General features: G+C 33.2%; 1 protein-coding gene and 1 pseudogene across 2 annotated transcripts; one reads left to right on the top strand and one right to left on the bottom strand.

Annotated features, from left to right (window-relative positions):
- Positions 1-6,144: 6,144 nt before the first annotated feature.
- On the bottom strand, positions 6,145-15,203 carry HUB2 (histone mono-ubiquitination 2). 2 transcript variants are annotated; one of them, XM_018128177.2, is made up of 19 exons: positions 14,935-15,203; positions 13,496-13,657; positions 13,316-13,403; positions 12,934-13,164; positions 12,623-12,790; positions 12,186-12,379; positions 12,014-12,097; positions 11,783-11,902; positions 11,518-11,704; positions 11,260-11,420; positions 10,205-10,276; positions 9,954-10,030; positions 9,016-9,210; positions 8,348-8,420; positions 8,096-8,182; positions 7,606-7,743; positions 7,295-7,497; positions 6,678-6,840; positions 6,145-6,547 (listed from the first exon to the last, which is right to left on the bottom strand). In XM_018128177.2, exons 1-19 carry the CDS (start codon positions 15,031-15,033, stop codon positions 6,416-6,418), a joined length of 2,634 nt encoding a protein of 877 aa, XP_017983666.2. In that variant the 5' UTR covers positions 15,034-15,203; the 3' UTR covers positions 6,145-6,415. The 2 variants fall into 2 exon arrangements, with proteins under 2 accessions (XP_017983666.2, XP_088666195.1); XM_088810069.1 differs by lacking the exons at positions 12,934-13,164; positions 13,316-13,403; positions 13,496-13,657; positions 14,935-15,203 and having other exon boundaries at positions 12,726-12,749.
- An 8,359-nt stretch (positions 15,204-23,562) lies between these two features.
- On the top strand, positions 23,563-24,303 carry LOC148760916 (protein FAR1-RELATED SEQUENCE 5 pseudogene; annotated as a pseudogene).
- Positions 24,304-25,085: the final 782 nt, after the last annotated feature.

The raw sequence follows: 25,085 nt of genomic DNA on the forward strand, positions 1-25,085 counted from the left end.
CATTTCTTTTAAAGTTCGATTTTTCCCTTCTACAACTCCATTTTGCCGGGGTGTTCTAGGTGCAGAAAAATTGTGATCCAACCCCTTTTCATTGCAAAATTTTTCGAACTCATCATTTTCAAATTTTCCTCCATGATCACTTCTTATGCTAACTATGGCTAGTCTTTTTTCATTTTCTACTTTCTTACAATGACTTAAGAATGCTTGAAGAGCATCATTCTTATGAGCAAGAAAATACACCCAAGTATAATTAGAATAATCATCAACTATTACAAAGCCATAAGATTTTCCTCCTAAACTAGTTGTGCTTATTGGACCAAATAGATCAATGTGTAACAATTCAAGAGGTCTAGATGTTGACACTATCTTTTTGGTCTTAAAGGATGTTCTAACTTGTTTTCCTAGTTGGCAAGCATCACATATTCTGTCATTTTCAAATTGTAAATCCGGCAACCCAACTGCTAAACTCTTTCTAATCAATTTTGACATAGTATGCAAACTTACATGTCTAATCTTCTATGCCATAACCAGCTATTATTTCAGCATTTACAACAAGACATACTTCATTATTTACTTCAAGATCTTCAAGAAAAATCACATACATATTCTTTAATCTTTTTCCTATAAATGAGATTTTATTTGTACTCACATCTATCACTTCACACTTAGTTGAATCAAAACATACTCTAAATCCTTTATCACATAATTGACTAATACTTAGTAAATTATGCTTTAAGCCTTTAACCAACAACACATGATTGATTTGGGTCTGGAAATTCTTACTAACCGTACTTATACCATGGATTCTACCTTTTGAATCATCTCCAAAGGATACGATTCCTCCTTTTCTCTTATCTAGCTGAGCAAACAGCATTTCATGTCCTGTCATGTGTCGTGAACAGCCACTATCCAAGTACCAAGGCTGTTTCTTCTTGAGTTGAGCTCTAGAACATGCCTTCTTTAAGTCCAGCTCAACCTACAAAACAGAATTTCTGTTTTTCTTTATAGGTACCCATACTTTGATGGGTCCTTAAGTGTTAGTTGAAACAAAGGATCCCTTAGGAACCCAGATTTTTTTAACTTTCTACACTATTCTTTTCTTAAAACAATCATATGATAAATGACCATATTTACCACAATTATAACATCTAGGTAATGATTTAGCTGAATTTTTATTGTGGTATACATCTCTTTTTAAAGATTCATTTTTCAAACATTTAAAAGCTGTGTTTCATCAAGAATTATTTGCAAAGCTTCGGACTTGTTTTTCAGCTCTTGTTTTAAAACCTCAAAGTCTGTTTTTGAGTGTTCTAACTCAACTTGCAAAATATTTCTTTGTTAAAGAACAGAAGTAAATTCTTGTTTGATTTATTCCAAATCATTTTCAAGTAATGCAGCCTTTTTCTTTAATGATTTGTATTTTGAAAAAAGTTTTTCAAATTCATCATAAAGGCACTCATACTCATCTTGTAAATCATCATAAGAATTAATGCAGGGGGATGAGGATACCTTTGTTTCATCCTCTTGTGCCATTAAACAGATGTTTGCTCTTTTCTCATATTTTTCATCATCAGTTTTAGAGCTTGATGTGTCACTGTCTGACCATGCAGCTGTCACCATTACTTTCTTGGATTTCTTATTTTTCTTGGGAGTTTCATCTTTCAGCAATGGACACTCGGACTTGAAGTGACCAGGTTTCTTGCATTCGTAGCAGATGAGGTCCTCTTTTTTGTTGGAGTTAATTTTGTTTTTGTTTTTCCATGAGGTACCTTGGTCTTTCCTGAAACCTCTTCTAGTTAGCCTTCGGTTTCTTCTGCTCATTAGCTTTCTGAATTTTCTTGCAATCAGAGTTAATTCTTCATCATCATCACAGGAAAGCTCTTCCAGCTCTTCTTCAAGAATGTTGGCTTTAAGTGCAATACTATTTTTCTTTTCCTTTGCTTCCCTTCAGTCTTCTTCTTCTTCTTCCTTAAGCTCTAGCTCATGAGTAAGAAGAGAACCGCAAATCTCATCAAGTGTGATGATGTTCAGATCTTTAGCCTCTCTAATGGTAGTCACTTTTGGCTTCTAGTTTTTTGGTAAACTCCTAAGCAGTTTCTTAACTAATTCATGTTCAAGGATAGGCTTGCCTAGCTGACTTAATTTATTTGTGATGTTTGTAAACCTATCAAACATGTTGATGATGTCTTCACCAGGCTCCATTTTGAACATTTCATAAATATGTGTTAAGAGAGCAACTTTGGACTTTTTTACTTGAGAAGTCTTTTCATGGATTATTCTAAGTTTTTCCCACACTTGTTTAGTTGTTGTACAGCTTGAGACTTTGTTAAATTCAGTGGGGGTTAATGCACAATGCAATGTATTGATAGCCTTAAAGTTTATTTGAACTTTCTTAGTTTCAGCCTCAGTCCATTCGGACCTTAGCTTGGGCATCAACTCATTTGTCACTACATTCACGGTTGAGGGCATAAAAGGTCCATCAGTTATGATATCCCACATTTCATAGTCTATAGCCCTAATATAGATTGACATTCTTGTGCTCCAATAAGGGTAATTAGAGCCATCAAATAGAGGTGGTCTGTTTGTTGATTGTCCCTTAGCAACTATGGTTTTTTGTTGAGCCATTTGGATCCTCCCAAAGGATGTTAAGCCTTAAAAACAGCGAACTAGTTTTGATACTAATTGTTGGTCCCGATAATATGTGCTAGAGGGGGGGTGAATAACACAATTTGGCTCTTAACAATATTGAAAACTAATTTTCAGAACTTAAGAAAATAAAAATAGAGTATAAGATGCACAACAATTTAGAGTGGTTTGGTCCAAGACCTACATCCACTACCTTGATTATCCAACTAAGGATTTTCTCACAAATTCACTAAGAACCGGTGAAATTCACAAGCTTTCACCAAGCTTTACAATGGCTTTTGCAAGGCTCAGCCAAAACCTTTTACACTAGTTTTTGATGGGCTCAACTAAAACCCAAAGTGGTTTTATAAGGCTCAACCACAACCTTCAACAATTAAGCTATCCCAAGCTTGAACAACCCCTTAGAGTGACTCCCTCACTCTAAGAATACAAGAGAAGCAGCAAAAGAAGGTAGCTATGATCATTGGTTGATCTGAGTGGTACAAGATTGAGTGCTAAATACAAATGCAAGGAATAGGTGTTTAAGTGCAGACAAGTGCAGTGAAGCTTTTCTGGTTTTTCAACTTTTTATAGCTCAAATCTCTTTCAAAGCTTCTAAAAACTTGTTTCTAATTGTTGGAAAACCCTTTTATACTTGGAGATGCAACTCTGATGGCAGTTTGGCAGTTTATGGCGGTTGAAAATAGTTGAGGACGAGTTTTAGCTGTTAATCTGTCTTGTAGTGCTTTGGTTTAAATTGTAGACAGAGAGCTCTTAGTCGACTAACTTGGTCAATTAAGTTGGTTCTGTTTTTGGTTTGCAGATATTGGCGGAGAGCCCTTAGTCAATTGACTTGATCGACTAAGTTGGTTCTGTTTCTCAATCTCTTCAGCCCGCCGTTCCTCTAATTTGAAACTTGGTCAATCAATATTCTTCCTTGTTTCACCAATAAGCTTCCTCCTTGTTAGATAGTTACATCTTGTTATTTTTATTTCTCTTTTTCTTTTGATATACTCTTTGAAAGATTGATTTATTAATTTCATACATTAATTTTCTTGCACACTCAAGTAAAGATATTAGACACACATAAATGGGAATGTTTTATTATCATCAAAAACTAATGGAGCCAACATTACGGACCGAATGCTACGGTATATATGGACCGAATGCTGTGGTATATGTGAAGCATTGTAAATCTCATTTTGATTGAGATGATTACCATGTTGTCCAACTTCTTCATGTGACATAACATTTGTTTGGCATCCCTTAATGCTGACATACACAGCCTGAACATTCCTCTATTCTAGCAGAACTAATGCAATATCCTCATTGTCCTTGATAATTGGCTGTGATATCTCTCTGGGTGTACTGATCAATGCATGTAACTCAATCTCGTCAATTTCTGAGTTTACCCCAACAACATCTTTAACTAGCTTCATCAAGCTTGCAAACGATGAATCACTCCTAACCCCCCGCATTCGTGACTCACCACCCTTATAAATGCCATCTACCCACTGACCACCGTGTCTTATCACAAGTCGCACAATTGAAACCCTACTGAAATTTTGAAAAAAAAAATTTTGTCAATCATTTTACACAATACATGCCATGATAAAAAATTTATCAGTCATGTTGTTACACGCCATGCATATAGCGTAAAATGTGGTAACACGCCATGCATATAACATAACATAAAATGTGGTAACACGCCATGCATATAGCATAAAATGTGGTAACACGCCATGCATATAACGTAAAATGTCGTAACACGCCATGCATTTAACAAAAATGGTGGTAACACGCCATGCATATAACATAAAATATGGTAACACGCCATGCATATAACGTTAAATGTTGTAACACACCATGCATATCAAGTCAAATGTCGTGACACGCCATGCATCAGTGTCGTCACATGCCAAAAACCCATGTGACCAATTAACCCATGCTTCAGTGTCGTGACGTGCCAAAAACTAATGTGGTAACACGCCATGCATATAACGTTAAATGTTGTAACACGCCATGCATTTAACCAATGTCGTGACACGCTAAAATAACGCTAACACATGTTATAGATGCATGGCATGTGACCACTCCGCGTAATATTTCTAATCCATCTTCTAATTTACACCAAATGTTTCAGAAATTTAAGTGTGTTGCAGTAATAAACCCAATAACAGGCACCTTGATGTCATCTCTGCTATAGGGTCTGCTAATCTACAACAATATGGCCAGATGCCGAGAGATAGACCATAGCCCGATGACGATGGTGCTCAACAAAAAGTTGACAGAGCTTATACAGTTCAAAGATCTGAGAGAGCTAACGACGATGGTGCTCAACAGTGACTTGCCAGAGTTGAGACGGTTCAGAGAGTTGAGAGAGAAAGATGATCGAGCTCAAACAGCTGAGCATTTATTTTTATTTTTTTCTATTTTCTTTCTGGAGGGAGGGAGATAGCTCAAACAGCTGAGCATTTATTTGAAACGATGTTTTTAAGGGCATTTTGGTCTACTCATGCTTCTTTTTGGCTAGAAACAGATAACTTTATATAAGTGGTTATTTTTGAAATCATCTTATCATGAGATTCTTTTCTCACAATTTTCTCTAATATATGAGTTATACCTATCAAAATGGGCTTGATCCATTGGGTTGGTCATTTTTTATAAAATATGGAATAGACTAAGCTTAAAAATTTAAGTTCATATTAAAATCGGACTTAAATGGGCTAGCCCACCAAATCAAAAGGCTGGGGTGGGCTGGGACGGGCCAGTCCTATGGACCAAAAAAATTAATAATTTTAATTAATTTAATAATTTTATATATTTAACTATATAAAATTAATAATTTAATTACCAATAATATTACTTATTTTATATATTTCAATATGTTTAATCTTTACTTATCAAATTAATAATTTTAATTTATGAATTAAATCATAAAATTATTTTATTAATAAAAAATTTATTAAGTAAAATTATAAAAATAAATTTTTTAAAAAAAATAAACTGAACCAACCTAATCCATGAGCTAATAAAAGATGGACTGGATTGAAATTTTGATGGTCTATATAAAAAATAACTAACCAGACCCAATTCATATTTTCTTAACCCACAAAGACTTAAACCGGACTAAACCAGCCCATATTGACAGCTCTAATATGAGTTATTTGTCTTCTTTTTCATCAAACCTACCCAGCTGAGCCAAAGCTCAATGGGTGACTTCTGCTTCGACTCCAAACTTCCTAGCTTATGATTGATTACATAAAAATGTTCAACAACAAGTACAGCTAATACCTACCTATCTCATTCAAGACTTGGTATTCCTTATTTAAGATAAAGAATACATTTATATGATTTAGAAGGATCCAACTTGGCAGCTTTCTCAAGTTCCATCAAATCTTTACTACCTCGTACATTTGTGCTTTATACTCTGAAGATAAGGGGCATTTAAAAATTTCTATCATTTTAGAATCACATCTACCCCAGGAGACCTTGCCATTCTTTCAATGCAAGCAATACTGGAAGCAAAAGCAATATTTCTGCAAAGCAGGTAAGACAACCACAGGGCCAGATATCCCAAAGGAACAAAATTCTCAAGGTTATATCTTACCCAGTTAAATTTCCCTTTACAATTTACATACACACCGATTAAATGATTACATATATAAAATAAAATCTTATTTCTATAACTATCAAGTCCAAAGGCCTAACGCTAGGCATCCTTGATTTCCAGATGCTAGGTAAGACTAACCTAAATCACGATCAAAGTACAAACCATGGTTTAACTAGTTCATATGTTTACAAACCGAACGTCATTCTGACCAAATGCAGTTCCACAGCCAGGGCACTTCCGATGGCGTATTTCTAAATTTCTCTGTATACATGGATTGCAAAAGAGATGATAGCATTTCACAATTACAACCTGCCAAATATAAAGCATGCAGACATCCATCAGTGCAATCCAAAGCAGATAGAAGAGGTGAAACACAATATACAAATAGTAATGATGAGTTTGGATTATAGAAGGAAACAGGTCAGCAAAGCATGCTCACCTCCTTTGGCCGGTCAAAACACACACCACATTTCAGAATATTCTTGCAATTTTTTATTTCATCCTGGAGCTTCTGTATTGCAGTCTCTCCAGTTTCAGAAGTCAACTCAGCAACCATGCTATTCAACTCCATGAGCTCTTCCTCAAGTTTCTTCCTCTGGCTTCTGGGTTTTACAAAACCCCATTTAGTCAGAGAGAGAAATTTAATTTGCAGGAAAGCTAGACAAATAATTTTAAGGATGAAGGGGAAAAGTACGTCTTTGGGAAGGAATTAAGGTAAAATGTCTAAAGCCTTGAGGGACAAATTATATTCTTAGCAAAGCCTAAGAAGAAGTGTTCCAGTATAAATGCAGTACGGGCATAGGTCAAAGCATTGTTATTGTAGCAATTGTTGACCATCATTATGACAAGCCTGACCCCGCGTCTTTCTTAGAAGCTAATACCAGTCCACATTATATGATAATAAATACAAAGCAGAGCATTGCTGCTGTGACATACAACATACCTACATACCTATACTCTTTTTCCTTCAAATTCCACCAAAATATAATACAGCTGGGTAAGACATAAAACTATAAACCTGGGAAACAATCAAGAAAAGGAGAAAAGAAAACCCACCGTTCCTTATCCAACTTCACTTGAAATTCATCCACCTTCCGCTGGACCTGCTCATAATCCTTGTCAGAAGACGTTACAGCAGATTTAAGCCACTTTAACTCCTTCTCAGCATCTGCCAATTCCCACTTAGCAGTTTCAAGGCTAATCATAAAATGTCTGTCCTCTTGGGTAGATTTAATAGCTTCTGTAAGACAAACTTTCATCTGCAAGGTTTAAACTATATGTTGATAAAATAATATAGACAAGCAAATGCATTCAGAGGGCAAATTTTACGAAACAAGTTTTAGCAACAGAATACTAACTAAATTTACCTGCTCCTCACTGTGTGCAATCCTCATTTTTACAGATTTAATTGATGAATTGACCTGCTCAAGTTGCCTTGCTAATGTTTGCTTCTCAGTGAGAAAGAAACTCTGTGCCTGCTTTGTCTTTACACTCTCAGAGACAAGCTGCAACGATCACAATTATAAAGAAGTGGCCAAAGCATCAGACAACATAATTTAACTACTTGACAATGTAAAAGTTAAAAAAGAATACAGTCAAAGAATCAAGGTATATAACCATGCAACAGACCTACCCACGTGGGTTAGTCCAGTTGATAAGGAGAGGAGCTCCTTTCCGTGTCAGCCAGGGCTTGATCCTTGTAGGGAGCACTCCAAAAGTACAATCCTGAATGTACCGGACTTATGTGGGGGAGTGCGCCCTTAAGATCACCCAGGGAGGGGATTAGACCCAGGCAAAGCCTGAAGATACCCCTGACAGTATTACCAAAAAAAAAAAAGAAGACACTATGCAACGGACCTTAATATTGTAGTCATCCCTCTCAGTCATCTGCTGCAACAGATGCTGGTTCTGTGTCTGCATATCTTCATATGCCTGGCCAATGGTCTGGAAAAAATAAAAAGATTTTTCATCATGGGGACAAAGAAGTGGCAGAAAATGGAAAGAGTAATAACCAACAAAAAGGCAGCTCCAGCAATTCAGTAAAAATTATTGAAGGGTGGCAAAAACAGAAAATGAATTTTTCCCAAGGGAAAGGAATTGAGAAGACACCTCAATTTCAGAAATGTATGCCTCTGACTCTAGATCTTTACTTTTAATAGCCTCCTTGAGCTCCAAAACATCCCTGTGGATTTAGTGACCACATAAAATAGTTAGATAACACTCTAAATAAAGTTTAGGGAAATGAAAGTAAACAAATCAATGAAAACAAAAACCAAATAAAAAAAGGTTAAATTAAATAACTCCACCACCTGTTACTTATGTAAAACACAAAAAATTCACCCTAAAGATGGAGAAACCATTTAGATCATACTGTCTGTAGAGTTTGTACTGTTTAGGAAAGTATAACATGTTTTTAATGTCCGGTTTCATAGATGCATCTCTTAAGGTTAAGAGGATAAGGAACATGAATTAACCAATTGCAGCAGTCTGAAATGATGGCATAGATTTGGTTTAAATAAGAATTCATCTCCCCAGATTTAAAAGATGCTCAGTGGCCACACAATTTAAACTAAAGCATAAGCCATTGAAGAAGAGCTAACCATAATGTTCTACTCTCTTAATGAATTAAATAAATAAACTCCCAACAAAAAAACAAAGAAACTAATTAGCCACAATTTATTTAGAACTTCTTTTCTGTCAAATCATTTCCATTGAAAACCAAGTAACATCCATGTGACACCACCTAGAAACAAACATTAAACTGGAAAAGAACAAACCTCTCAGATGCATCCAATTTAGCTCGTAACTCAGCTATTTCAGCTTCAGCAACAGAAAGCCTTTCTTGACAAGCAGCCTCAGCCTCATTAGCAGCTTTCACTCTCAGTTCTAGACTATGTTCATCCAAAGCATTTTTCAACACTTCGGCTTGTGAATGAGCTCTATTTTCTGCTTCTCTTATTTCCATCACATCTCTGAAATTTAAGTTGGGAAACCAAATTTATTAGAGATAAAAAAAAAATTTTAAAAAAATCCATAACCAGCTAAAAGGTAGAAGCAATAGAGAAAAGAAACATAGATTCCTAAATTATATAATACATCTGTGAATGAAATGACAAAGAAGAAAGCATAACAAATCATTAATAGATTAAGTAGTTCAAACCATATAATACTTCCCAGCTCAACATCTAAGAGAAGCCAACTAAACCACTGAACTTCAAATTCACAATCACTTCAGCTTTTACCTTTGCATGCAAAGAAACAAGGAACTGGACATGAGTGCAGCAACAAATGAAACAAAACAAACTTGCAGACATGCAACTTTTACCATTTTGGGATTAAAACATTCAAATTCAACTTTAAACATTTTAAAGTTTCAGCTTTGCAAGGGCGTTACTATGTCTTAGGCACAATTAGAAGTCACACAGATATCCTGTTCCTTTATTAGTGAACGAAGTCATTAAGCTTCTGAATATCAAGAGAATAAATGATAGGCTTGTTTCACTTCAAGTATGATAGACCACAGAAAATGCACAAAGTAGTAATGATGTAGGATAGAATTTAAACAAAAAGCAAGTCAGGCAAAGATATTACAAAAGATTCTACAGCTTGCATGGGATGGAATTAAAAAAGAAAACAATTCTTTTTGTTATTCCCTTTTCGCTTTTTTTATGTGTGTGTGCATGTGTTTCGAGAAAGTCTCCTTATATTAACATACCTATTGTCATAGCCTTCTTGGCCATACATGTCCAAGAAGATTTGCAGCTCCAATTTTTCCTTCTGCAATTTCTCAATCTGCATCAAGAGAATATTCTTCAGCAATGAGTATCAGTCAAGTCATATGCATAAGAGTTTTGCAGATATTATAGTTTGAATAGTTTTGCCTATGAATGTGCACCATAAGGGACAAAATCAGAAACTATGAAGAAAGACAAAGCAAAATCCTCATAGTTCAAAATTCATACTCACCAGACCCTTAAGAGATTTGATTTCCACAATCTGTTCAGCACACTCCTCTGCCAAGCGCTTTCCTTGGTTTGTCTATTGGAAATTTTTAGACAAAAGTTTATGGATTAGAGATTGAAAAGACCTGGGCTGCCAATATGCTTAAATTTTAGACAAGGGGAACCCAATAATATCCGGAAAACATCCAAAACTCGAATATTATATCTATTTTTCTTTATTCTATTCAATAAATTTACAGAAATACAAACCCATTTTATGAAGGATCACAATTTCTTCAAACTTATTGCTTAATCACCAAATAAAACTTAAGGCTCCATTTGTTTCGCAGAAATTGACTTGCAGAAAACAGAACATTTTCTTGAAATATTAATATTCTGTTTTTTGTAAGAGATTGTGAAAAATATTTTTTGTTGTTTAGATAACACTTTGAAAAATATTTTCAACTCGCAAATTTAGTGTTATTATTAAGTTATCTCAACACCAATAATTCCAAAACATGTAGAAATCTTAACGCTATCTACAAAATGGGTTATCCATATATAATCCCAACTCCAATATCTCAATATTTTTTACATCACCATGACGACACCCAATCCAATAGGAAAAAGTAATTTGAACAACATATTAATCCAAAAACCAAGTCAAGCAAAATCCATAATAATCTATCTCAGTTTTTTCTTCTTTTCCTAATAATTTCTATATTTGTGTAAAATTGTTAATATATGACTTCCAAGAGTCAATTTCGCTAAAACAAATGGAGCCTTAAATCAAGCAGGTACATGAAATTGATTGAAGAATAAAATATCAAAGACTACATGGCTGTGTAAATCACACAGACACTCACTTAAAGATCAAATATGATTATTCTATCAAACTATAAAGTTCCACCACTTGGTACAAAAGTAACCCAACATTTCATCTCAAGTTATTGAACAACTTCCACTTCTACATATAATCGCAAGAATATGAAAAACAACAACTTATGTGCTTTTCATCTATATATGGCTACTTTCAAATTTTTATTCCCCACAAAAGAAAAAATAAGGATGAGATAAAACCTTATCACTTAACACATCTTTTAGCGTTTGGGCTTCTTCACGCAAGGAAATCGCTTCATGTGCAGTCTCCTTCCAGCGGTTCAATTGAGCTTCCATCATTCCCATTTCCTTGGACAGTGCTGACGCCATTACACGAAATTCTGCTTTAATATCGTTTCTCCCTGAGAAAAGGTAACATTTCAATAATCCAGAAGATCCACCGTGTCCCACTTTAAACTTAAACATAAAAGATGTATTATTCCAATGTATTAACTTTACCTGCATCCTGGATAGCTTCTTCCATTTTAATTTCAAGATCATTTCTTTCTATGATACACTTCTGGAGCTGCAACTCCAGCTCTTCAATTCTAGAATCAGCATTATCAATTATATTCCTAGCAGCATCTGCTGACTCAGCTTTTAAATTGAGTTCCTTCTCCCTCCTCATGACAAGAAACCTGTCAGTCTGAAATTATACTTTCAAAACAGACCAAAGGTACTCAAACATTTAAAGCATGTGAAAAAGTAAAACATGCAGCTTAACCTGCAGAGCATCAGTCAGTGCTTTGTATTGTTCCACTTCAGCATTCCAATGCTGGAGCTGATCACTTAACAACGTGTACAGTCGAGAGGATTGTACGAATTTTTCATCCTTCAGCTCATTCTAAGAGAATAAAGTCTTATAAGTTAAGTTACTGGAACACATAGTGTTGTTCAAACAGGCATTTGAACTAACAAGAAAATCAACTTTTAGAGGTCAACAATCCAAGCAAACCTGAAGATCTTGCTGTTGTTCTGAATAGTGTAGGATCTCTTCCCGCGCATCTTGAAGTTCAGAAAGCCGATCTGCTGCCAATATCTGCAACACTTGTTTAGTAACATATCCTACAAGATTAGTCAAACAAAGGAAGAGAGGTTGAGAAAAACTCTATTATGTAAATCAATACCTTTGTCTCCTCAATGGAATCCTTTATCTCCCGAAAGCCCATTATCTTATCTGCAGGCTTTTCTGGTGACAAGCTACCATTCACTGCAAATGGAGTTGATGCATGCATCCCAGATGCTAAATTCTTCTGCATTTTAAGACTGACTAGTTTTCTTCTGCTCTCTTCTAGTTCAGCCATTATTTCTTCCAGCTCACCTTTCAGTATTGATTAAAAATTTACAACTTCAATAAACAATCAAGAGAAGACACAAAAGAACAAACAGACAATTTTGGTGCTGGCTAAAAATCAGCCAGGTTGCCAGCATACAGTGATTCTATTGGTATCAAATTTGCTATTGAGAATTGCATGTGTAAGTGTTTGGAAGTGATTGCATGCATCTATATCCAATTAATAGTGTATAAAAAGCAAGTATCCCCTAAAAGAACTAGCGCAGAGACCTCGAAGACGTTTAATCTCAGATTGATCAGTTGAATGGCTGCTTATATATGTTTGAATCCTATCAGCATATTCTTTATGCTTCAAGTGTAGAGTGTCAATCACCTCTCGCAAATTTTTAGCCTCCTCTTTAAAGATATCATCAATCTTGGAAAGCTGCATGATGTGGTCTGAAAAATGCAATATTTAATGATAATCAATATAAAACTTTAGACAGAAGTACTAAACAGTGAAGAAATAGCAGAAAAAATAATGGAAAACATATGAGGAATGAAAATTACTAAAAAAAACAGAAATAGTGATATCATCCAACCTTCAACATATAATTTTCCCTGCAAAGCAAGAGCCATGCTCTCAGTTTTCACCCTTTCAGCAGCGATGGTATCATCCAGAGATTTTATCAACTCACTAGTGAATGAATGACGAGAAGATAGGACTTTTTCAACATAATTTACAATCGCATCATCACCAATACTGTCAATCGAATCTGTTTCCAGAAGCCTGCAAAGAAACATCTCCTCCATGGGGCATGATGGAACAGAACCTAAAGAGTAGCTCAAGTTAATCTATTTTAAATATGAGAGGAATTACACTTGACTGTAGTAATAATTTAAAAGACTTAGGACTACCTCTCCCAACTCCCAAAAACAGACAAAAACAAATGTTAAGAAAACAATTAAAGTCCTGATTCAAACCTCGAGAAGTGTCTGCATGGTCCAAGCTTTCTAAAGCATTATGGCCTCCTCCAGCTTGTACACCAAGCAGGATCAAATCATCAACCAACTATACAGCAGAATAACACCACAGCATTAAAAAAAATACAAATGATGATGATCATAAATATATAGCAGTAAAAGAGTGCCACACAAAAGTACCTGATTCCAAAGTTGATTCACACTTATCAACGTATCATCATAAGAGGCTTGCTTGTCTTCTAATTCTTTAATCGTGATTTCAAGACAAAGCAACTCATTTTTCCGACTTTCTAATTGCTGGACAAGTTTTTGATTTTGGTACTGGAGAACTGCTGCATCAACCTAGAGAAAAAAAAAATCCCTTTATATCAAGTGAAATTTATAAGAGAAACATATCAAATCCACAATTGCACACACACAAATGAAATCAAATATTGATTTTCTTGACATGTTCACCAACCTTACACATTAGGGTGTATATAGCAATATCATAGTGATACTAACGCGGCAGATAAAAAATCAGAGCATTTGCTTGACATGTTCACCAACCTCACACGTTAGGTTGTGTGTAGCAATATCATAGTGATAGTAAGGCAGCAAATAAGAAATCAAAGCATGGTTAAAAGAGAAACACACATTCAATCAGAGGGCAGAAGGAGTCAGTACATCTCCACTTGCATACAGGTGTGCCTGAGATTAAACTAGTTTATAAAAAGGGCCTAGCTTTTCAACCCCAGCAAATTGGTTCCAGATAATGGTGCCCATGTGTATAATCAGTGCTCCTTTTTGAAAAGCATGCATAATCAGATACTTAATGAACCAATTCATGAGAAATCTAGGAACAGTTTGAATCAGAAAAGAGACCACCAAATAATTAACAATTAGGAAAAAGTTTTAACATCTGAAGTAGATGCGTACAAGCAACTCCGGTAACAAGATGATGAGTACATCATATTTCTCTAATTAACAATGTATCCATTCACACATACAGCAATGATGTTGCAGCAACAGAGAAGCCATTGTTATTGCAAACTACTTCACAACTAAATAACCCTAGAGGGCCACTTCAGTGAAGAAGACGAAAAAGTATACAATTTTAATTTCCCTACATTACCCTACCTCCCCATGTCTGAACAAACAAAAGCATATCAATGTCATACTGATTAGGGGTAAGTCACTAAGAGGAAGAGCCCTTTTTTACGACTATTATAGGCCCACAGGGACAGGGGAATGCAGAGTTACTGCACACTACTTGGTATCAACCATTACCAATTCAATTGAATCACAAATTGGTCCAAATATTGAAAAGGTGAAAAACTAATTTCCCCTCATCTTCCAATACTTTCTAGATGACATAGAGAAAGCATTCCAAATTAAAAGTTTGAAGATTAACCCTGAGATTATAGCAGTTACAAATATGGGGTAACGTTCTAATTTATAAGCTGTGGAAAGTAATATCCCAAGATTCAAATTTTCAATTTTGTCATTAATTCTAGAACTAACAGAAAAAAAAAAAAAAGCCAATAGAAAATAGAAAATCATGCAAAACTTTTAATTTGATTAGGAAACTAAAGAGCCAGTATAAAATAAAGAAAGAAATTTGAAAGAGAGATTACGACTTTGGTATGGTGAGGAGCAGTAGAGGAGTTACGGGCCATGGTGGGAGAATCCAAGTGAGGCCTCTTCTTCTCTGGTTCTTCCGATTCCAAGCTTTCCATTTACTATTGTTATTATTGCTATTTGCCCCCTCTCTTTCACTCTTATTTACACTTGTGCCAACACCATCACATCCCCTTCATCCTTTCCTGTCCCAAAACCCTAATCAGTAGTACACAGATGAAACTCTACTGCCAGGGATTGCAAGCCACAGAGTGACGACATCGACAAGGAAGCCACACTTCATCAGCACAACCTGGAACGGCGTCGTTTCCTGTTGGGCCTTTCTGGCTCTTCAATCATGTTCCCTTTTTTGTTTGCACTATTACTACTTTAGAGCCTCGCCAGCCCAAGCCTCATTTACTTGGGCTCATAAAAATGCTTCCAATTTTTAATTTTTAATTTTTAATTTTTTTATAAAACTAGGATAATTCATGATTTCTAATATCAAAAAGTAAAAATAAATCAGGAAAATTAATTTCGAGTTATAACAAAAGTGAACATTTTTAAGTATAAAAAAATATAATTTTGAGAAATTTAAAATAAATAAATAAAATAAAAAGAATAATATCTTTTAACTTTCCTTTCAAGAAAGATAAAGACTTGTCTAATCCAACTGAAGTTGATCTCGATGGCATTAATCTCTCTAGGGTTTTATTATTTTTTTAGAGTAAATCATAACCTTCTTTACTAAATCTTAACCCAAACATCATTTTTATCCTTATAGCTCTAAATGTCATATTTTCCTTTTAAGATTTGAAATTTTATATATATGAGAAAGTCGTCTTATTAGTTAAGTCAATAATTCAAAGTATAATACTTGAAAAATCATGTAAATTATTTTTAAAAATTTAAATAAGTCATTATTCTTTTATACGCTTATAATTAATGTTTGATTCATTTCTATTAATAAAAAATACCACTTATTATTTTATGTAAGCATACTATTGACATGACACTAATATTAATATAAAGTTTCTAAATATTGCTTATGAATCCTTATTGATAACGAATATTTAAGAATCTTGAAATCAACAAAAACGAAAAAGAGAGTTAAGAATCTGTATTGGAGGTCAAGTATGGGCATATAGGACAAGACCAATTGAAAGCTAACAAAAGAAAAAAGAAAAGATAAGACATAGGAAAATAGCAAGGTAGCCACCAATGGGACCAAAAATATCCACATTATGCATTCAGTTTTCATAGTGATGTTGATGTTAATCTTGGGTGACCCACAATTTAACCAATTAATTATGGAATCACTACTTGTATGTTATCTCTATCATATAAACATTAGGAAAATAATTTCACATGCTGGTTATTTTCCAGGCATCTTCGTAGAAGGAGACCCATAATGTCCTAACATAAATACTCATCACCTTTCTTGGACCATTCATTGGACGCAGATTCTGGTTTCCCAAATAGATATACCCCACCTCCTGAATTTGCATAATATTTTTTCTTTTGTATTTTTCTTTTAATTACTTTAAAATATTAATTTTTCTTTTTCTTTGTTTACCTTTTTTTTTGGGTACATACTTATTCAAATATAATTACTTTGGTTGTTCTTTAGATTATTATGGAACAATATGTAAATTACTTTGAACATTTGAATTCAAAATCTATACGTTTAGGGAAGTACTTCTCATTATAGAAAGATGATCTTGTGGTTAACTTCAAAACATTATCAATGGTAATAATAACTAAGTTGCTACATCATTTTTTTTTAATTTTTGTGAGAAAAATTTAAGATAAATAGATTACTCTAACTCTTAAATTAGAGTTTCCATATACTTGCCTTATATTTTGGATAGTGCCATTATTTTCTATTTTTTGAAAACTTGCAGCACTGTTAATTTTTTTTTATTTTTATATTCTTGCTTTAAAAACCTGTCTTTAAACAAGTATATGACTGTAAATGTCCCTACTTCAAGTTGAGTTGAATTCATATCACTTCTCGGCCACCAAATCATATAACTATCGCCACTAGCCATCTATCTTGTTCTCGTATGTGAATCGATCACTGCCTGAACTCTATCAAAAGTTCCATGTGCTTCCCCATATCATTTCACGTGCCAATACACCTCCACATCTCAAAAAGGTCGTACCATGCACACACACGCTATATCACATGTGCAACATGCATTGTTATGCCAACACACCATGTCAACTCCTGTTGTGTTATCTACCACATCGGCCTATCATGTCTCTTCTTTACTATATCATCTGCCATGTTAACTTGTCACATCATTTGCAAGTCAACTACTTGCGACATGTTCTATCATGTATTCTACCATGTGTTCTGTCACATCTTCTATCATATGTTCTGTCACATTATCTGCAAAGCATTTTGTCATGCCTTCTATCACCTATTCCATCACATGTTTTGTCTCATTTGAAATTTCATAAAGTCATTGTTTTTGCTAATTTTAACTTCTTAATTTCAATTTTGGTCTTTTTTCTGACTAATTCTAACTGTAAGAGGGATAAATTTGAAGTTTTCAAGCCAATAGCAATCATTTTGATGAAAACAACTACAATATGCGATTCAAAGTATCAAAATTTTTTTGACTAGATGCAAACATTGGTGTATTGCCACTAGGGATGTCTTTCATCCACTAGTCGGTTTTAAGATTTAGTTTTCAAACTCAAGTTGGCATCTACCATACAACCTTGAGCTTAAGAGGATTAAAATGATTTTACAAATTCAGTTAGTAAACTAGTTAGATTACAACTATTGGCTAATTAGCTAATTAGACTACAATTATAAACTATAAATAATGTTAACATTTTATATATGTATCTCATTCATCTTTGTAACAATATATATTTTTTCAGAATACACGATTTCTTTTCTTAAAACATGGTGTCAAAGCTTTTTTTTTTTGAAACCTTGTTTACAGTCAGTTTTCTATATTTGTTTTGGAAACTTATCTTCAAATGAGTAAATCACCACAAGCATCCTTACACCATTTCAAGTTATGTTGAATTTACACCACTTTCTGGCCACTAAATCACAAAACCAATGTCACCAACTTTCACCATTTTAAGTTATGTTGAATTCAGATCACTTCCTGGCCACTAAATCACAAAAACATCATCAACAAATGTCTTGTCTCATCTTATTCTAAGAATCGATGATTGCCTTTATTTCATTTGACGTTTCACATGTTTCCACACATCGATGGATCTTGTTTCACATGACCATGTGTCAAAAGGTCCTATTGCACACCCACACATTTTGTCACACACCACCTTGCACACACACACACCATGTGCTGATGGACTTTAATTGTTGTTGATTTTGCACACGTAAGTATACATATCAAATAAGTAATATAATGATGAAGTAAAGTATCGTTTCAACGGAGATTTGTTCCTAAATTTTTACTAAGCATTAAAATCTTATAACAAATCAATCTTATTTAAGTAATCAAAATTTGTAGAAAATTAATTAAAACAAAATTAAAATAAACACTAAATTAACTAACAAACTAAATAAGTTGAGAAAAGCAATATATTAAATACCTAAGATTATGGGTTCATTCAACATTTCATCCAATACCAACTTTTCTTGTTATTTATCTTTTCTGGGTGGTTTTACTAACCTAGAGTCCAAAGCTATGGACAAGACTCCATCGAGTTGCTTGTACAAATACCTAACTTAATCAGTTCACTATATGTCTATAGGAATCAATTAAATTAAGTTCATTAAGTAAGTGTCATAATCTGGCAATGTATGGCAATTGGGTATGTCTACCCAAATCGCGAATCAGATCACCTAAGTGACGTGAACATACACTATTCAAACCTTAGTCCAATCTAAAATCTCTTTGTCAGTCTTAATTAGATTCACAAATCAGTTAATTATTGGCTAAGCAATTAAAAGCATTAAGAACTTATTTGAATAAGCAAAACCACACCTATTTATGATAAATAAAATAGAAACTAATATTCAAACTACACATTGAAATCCACCACAATCCTAACAAGATAATTTAGCTCATAATAACTAATAAAAACAACATTCAAAGAAATTTAACCATGAATCCAAGTCAAAGAAAATAAAAAAAACACAAAAGTAGAGAAAGAAACTAATTATTGAAGCTTTGCAATCTCAATTCTCTCTCAAATTTTCTTGTTTTCTTGCTTTGTTCCTAGCTCCAAATCTCCAGAATAGTTGGATGTTGCTTCCTCTTTAAAACCTTTGAAAAAGGTTCCTTAAATAGGTTCTGAGTAACCTGATTTTCAAAATCTCATCAATTTTTTATTTTTGGAAAATCACCCAGCGTCGTGGCCTTGATTTCTTGGTGCCGCAACACTGGTTTTTTTGCTACAGTAGCGCTACAGTGCTACTTCTCCAACACTGTAGCATTGAGCTCTCGGGAAATTGTATGGTGAGCTTATTTTCACCAGCACTGTAGCCTTGTTCTCCTAGTGTTGTGGCGGTCTATTAAATTAAAATGTGATTTTCACCCTGAGTTGGTCTGAATTGGGAAAAGAGGTAAACATAAAAGTTGTAGCCCTATCTCTTAACTCTCTAATGGCTCAAGAATAATGTAAATTGGACTTTTGGATTGAATGATATACTCCAAATACTGCATCATATGTAGTCCATGTATACTACTACAATGCTCCAAATTAGACAAATATTTTGACCATGATCCAATCCAAACTGGGTGAAGTGGTAACATAAAAGTTGTAGCCTTTCCTTTTAAAAGTCTAATGGTCCAAGATTCACTTCATTTGGAGTTCTATAGACAGAGATATGGTCAAAATATCGCAATATATAACAATGAAGCCATCACCATACTTGCATGGATTTTCATCAAATGAGCCTTTTTCATCAAATTTTCTACAAAAGAAAAAGAGAAATTACCAATACTACTCTCAAAGTAATTTAAAACAAAATAACATAAAATTTAACTAGAATAACTTAAATTAACTACTCAACATATAATCAAATTTAAACTATAAAAACACTTAAAATGCTACAATTCGAATATAAAATCTTAAAGATTTAACTACTTAAGCCTCCAAAATGTGTCAAAATAACTCTATATAATAGAGTTATCACAAATTCACTCGCTTTTAGCACCAATATCTTTTATCAACTTTCTTTTTGCGACATTTTATACTTGTTTTATCAAGTACTCTATCATGTGTTTTGTTTAGTATTCTGCCACGTGTTCTGTCACATAATCTGTCACATAATCTATCACGTGTTTTGTCACATATTTTACCAAGTGTTTTGTCACATATTCTGCCACGTGTTTTATTCATGTATTCTGTCACATGTTTTGTTACATATTTTATCACGTGTTCTATTACATACTGTGTCAAATGTTCTTTCACGTATTCTACCACATGTTTTATAAACCTACACTTTTGTAAGACTATTTTTCTACTAATTTTTACTTGCTAGTTATGATTTTGGCCTCTATTTTTGCTAATTTTAATAGTAAGACGGAAAAATTTGAAGTTTCCAAGTCAATAGCAACTTTTTTAACTAAAAACAACTATAACTTCGGGGTCTAAGATATAAAAAGTTAGGGTAAAATATAAAACCCTCCTCTAATCACTTTAAAAAGACATTTTGACCCTTCTTGTATTAAAATGATGTTTTTGTCCTTTGACTGTTAACATTGTTGCTCGACACTTAAAAAAAAACACTCAATATTACATAAACATCTTAAACACAAATACCTTCTTCAAAAAAAAAATTTGCTCATATTTTTTATCTCCCAAAAACCTTAATCGAAAAAAAAAGAACTAAAAGAATTTTGATATACTTTTTTCAAATCTTCATCTTTTACATTTTGGTCCACTTGAAGAATCATGTAATAATTAACACTCATTCTTTTAATTCCTTTTGTCTTCTTGCTACTTGAAGATTTTTCTCTTTTCTCTTTGGATTTCTTTTTTTTTTTCCTTTTTTCACAACTTTAGCTTTTTTAACTAAAGGAATTTTGATTTGAAACAAAAAAAATACAAAGATATTATTGATGTTTTTTAGCCATTGTCATTTGAAGAGGAGAAGATTCACCAGTTTGATACTTAATAAAATTCAGTATTTGCTAGAGAAAAAAAAAACCTGAAACTTTTGAGGATTAATATTTGATGCGCTGATAGTATATAGCTTTTATACACTATTAGGCCACCAAATTGGCACCTCATTAATGAGGTAAAAAGAAAAAATTCAAAAGACTTAACAATAAATATAAAAGATTTTATTAATTAATTAAAAACAAATATTTTTATTTTTCTCGAAATCAGAATCACGCTCTTTTCTTTTTTTTCACCAAGCCTTTCAAAATATTTTCTTGTTCTTTTTCTCCAAAAAAGATATAAAATTAGGTTTGGCAAAATTGGGCAACTTTAAGAGTAAGAGTATAGTTAAAGATTTCAAGGTAATTTTCACTTGTTGGTTTTTATTATATATTTTTTAAGTGAACTCTACATTTAATTTAGGGTTATAATGTGATAACCAACAATCCTTTTTTGGTTGTTATTTGAGTGTTGACTAATGTGGATCATTATGGAGTCAGAATGCTAATGGATTTTGTCTCATAACATGTTCTTTCATTATTCATGGAATTGTGATTAGCCATGATGAAACATTTATGCCTAGTTCTTAGTTATACATCATAAATCCCATATCTTTTATGAGCCTTGTACATGTTTGCTTAAACTACCTATAGTCTTCTATCAAGTTTCAAGTTTTAGCGGTAAAGTAAAGTATTTAATACATTTTATAATTATATATTTGTGTTCATTTGGGACATAATTCTAGCCTATTTAGTTGTCTTTTTCTTTTAATAACCCAGCCTAGTTAGATCTTAGCTATTGTTTTCTAGGAGCTTTGCATGCTAATATCGACAATCAGGACCATTAGGACAAAAACTTAACTTGTACTTGCAACCATGAAATTTTGTGTGTTAGCAATCATCCTAATGAGAAAATAGAGTTGATACTTCAAGAAATTCCACGGTTTGTGTTTTACAGTGCATTCAAGGTAAGTCATCTTTGGAGTAATATTAGCACAAAAAAAAAACTAATAAATTAGCTAGATAATCTAGGCAATCTCCCAGCTGCTTAATTCTACATTAATTAAAGAAACACCGATTAGGTCTTTTGTCTAGTTTGTACACATTCTTTATGTAACTAAACCCTCATCTTTTCACCCATTTGGTTTTTCTTGCTTCCATAAAATCAGGTTTCCTTTTTCTTTTTGGCATATTCCTCTCACTTAGTTGAACTAAATTTAATCAACAAAATGTAATTTAGATAGCCAATGACTTCCAAAACAAAATATCCATTGTCTTCTTCAATTAACCTTGCCAATTTAAAGCACAATTTCTATCAGCTATAAAGAAGACTCAGGAAAGATAAAAATTATAGATTAATTTAGTTAAAATAAAAATTCAAAATGGATTTGTTTTGATATAAATATTATAGAGTTGATCATGTTTATGGAATTTAAAATGGCTTTGTTTTTCACCAATAGTTTAAGTTAGACATTAAATTGCATTTGAATTTGTTAACATTTTAGTCTTGGAATTTTGTTTAAACTATGCAAGCATGTTCTTTCAAGAAATTCTTATTTTAACTTTTAGAGAACTTATAAAGTTTAGACTAGAATTTTTGAACATGGAACGAACTTGTGGTTCTTAGTGGAGATTGGGTTTAATTTTACTTAAAATATAATCTTAAATTTTTTTGACAAGTTCATAATAACAACTCATGCTAATGAAGGGTTCAATGTTGATGGGATTGATTAAGATTATGATTGTGAAAATATATTAGATTTGAGTGGGAAGAATCATGATGTACATGAGAATGAGAGATTCAATAATCAAGAGTTTTTAAAGCCATTAGTTGTAATGGAGTTTCAATCATTGGAAGAGGCTTTACAGTACTATACAAAATATGTTAAGCGTAAAGGATTTGGAATTTGTAAACATCGCATAACAAAATCTCAAAAAACTCAAGTGATCACCATACAAGAATTTGTTTGTTTGAAAGAAGGTTATCATGCAAAACAATATCTTAAGAGAGAAGATAGAATTCAAGCACCACCTAACGAGACAAGAGTTAGATACAAAGCCAATGTTTATGTGTCCAAGAAAGTTGAAGAGAAATGGTTAATTTCTAAATTCATAAGAGATCATATTCATGAGCTTTTTACTCTAAAAAGTGATCAATTTTTACGTATTCATAGAAAAAGGATAAAAACTCAACAAAATTTGATTGATGTGCTTGATTATTAAGGAATTCATCTTAGTAAAGTCATGTCTATTTTAGCTAATGAATCGAACGACATTGATATGGTTGGTTTAACTAAGCATAATGTTCCAAATTATTTAAGTAATAGAAGAAAAAAATAGCTTGATAAGGCAGATGCACAGTTAATGTTTACTTACTTTAAAGAATGTCAGTCCAAGAATCTAGGATTTTTTTATGCAATACAAATGGATGTGAAAGGTCAACTAGCGAATTGTTTTTGGGTTGATTCTAGGTCGAGAGTGGCTTATAAGTATTTTGGTGATGTTGTGGCTTTTGATCCAACCTGTTTGACAAACAAGTATAAAATGCCATTTGTTCCTTTTACTAGAGTTAATCACCACCACCAATCCATTTTATTCGGTTGTGCTTTATTATGGGATAAGACAAAAAACACATTTGTTTGGTTATTAAATACTTAGTTAGAAGCAATGTTTGGACATCCTCTAATAACAATTATTATAGATCAAGGTACTGCCATAATTAATGCAATTGCAAAGGTTTTGTTGAATACTATATATCGTTACTACATGTAGTACATTGAAAAAAGCTTTCAGAAAATCTCAGTCACGTTTACCACCAATTTGACAATTTCAAGAATAGAATTTTTTAATGTATTCATTATACATTAGTTCCAGATTCATTATGCATCAATTCCAGATGAGTTTGAATCAGAATAGATGAAGATAATTAAAAAGTACAATTTATAGGAAAATAATTGGTTAAAGAAGTTGTACGTTATTCGAGAAAAATGGATTCTTGCTTATGTGCAGAGTAGCTTCTGTGCTAAAATGTCTACTACTCAGAGAAATGAAAGTATGAACAAGTATTTCAAATATTATGTCAATTCGAGCACATCAATGAGTAAGTTTGTGATTCATTATGAGAAGGCCTTTGATGCAAGATACAATAAAGAAAAGGAAAAAAGTTACAAAATAATGAATTCAAAGCCAATTTTGAAGACATTGTATTTAATGGAGAAAGAAGCTTCAAACACATACATAAGAAAAATGTTCAGAAAATTTCAAGATGAGTTGATTTATGTTTAATAGTATGTTGCTGAAAAGATCATTGCAAATGATGATGTATACAAATATGTTGGTCTCAATTAAATGTGCTAGAGGGGGAGTGAATAGCACAATTTGGCTCTTTCAAAAATAGTCTCTAAGTGTAGACAAATGCAAGATAAAAGAAAGAATGAAAATAAAACAAAAACAAAGCAAACAAGACAGCGAAATTTAGAATGGTTCCGTCCAAGACCTACATCCACTACCTTGATTATCCAACCAAGGATTTTCTAGCCAATCCACTAAGAACTAGTGAAATTCACAAGCTTTCACCAAGCTTTACAATGGCTTTTACCAAGCTCAGCTAAAACCTTTCACAATAGTTTTTCCCGAGCTCAACTATAACCTAACACCTAACTTTGCAAGGCTAAGTTAAAATCTTTATTTAAACAAGCAATCCTAGCTTGATTGAACCCCTTAAAGTGACCTTTTCACTCTAAGAACATAAAAAGAAATGAAATAGAAGTGTACTTATGATCACAAAGTTGATCTAAGTGGTACAAGTTGAAGTGTAAAACATAATTACTAAGATGGGCGATGAGTGCAATAAAGTGTAGAGAGATTTTTGCTGATTTTTGAGCTCTTTTTACTTGGAAGCCTTCTCTTTTTTCTATCCGTTAGACCCCTCATTTATACTTGAAGAAACAACTCTGATGGCAGTTTGATAGTTTTTTGCCGTTGGAAATAGTTGGAAATTGATTCTAGCCATTAATTTATCTTTTAGCGCAGACTTCAAAATTGCAGGCAGAATGCTCTTAGTCGAC

This window comes from Theobroma cacao, chromosome 9 (genome assembly GCF_053813885.1).
Source record: "Theobroma cacao isolate CCN51 chromosome 9, ASM5381388v1, whole genome shotgun sequence".
Classification (NCBI taxonomy): Eukaryota; Viridiplantae; Streptophyta; class Magnoliopsida; order Malvales; family Malvaceae; genus Theobroma; species Theobroma cacao.

Bases quoted from the DNA above. Each gene is read 5' to 3' on its own strand.
- HUB2 (XM_018128177.2), bottom strand. From the start codon at position 15,033: ATGGAAAGCTTGGAATCGGAAGAACCAGAGAAGAAGAGGCCTCACTTG. The intron at 11,421-11,517 runs GTAAAGTTAATA...ACCTTTTCTCAG, and splicing joins AGAAGCTATCCAGGATGCAG to GGAGAAACGATATTAAAGCA. The intron at 10,277-11,259 runs GTTTTATCTCAT...AATTTCCAATAG, and splicing joins AAGATGTGTTAAGTGATAAG to ACAAACCAAGGAAAGCGCTT.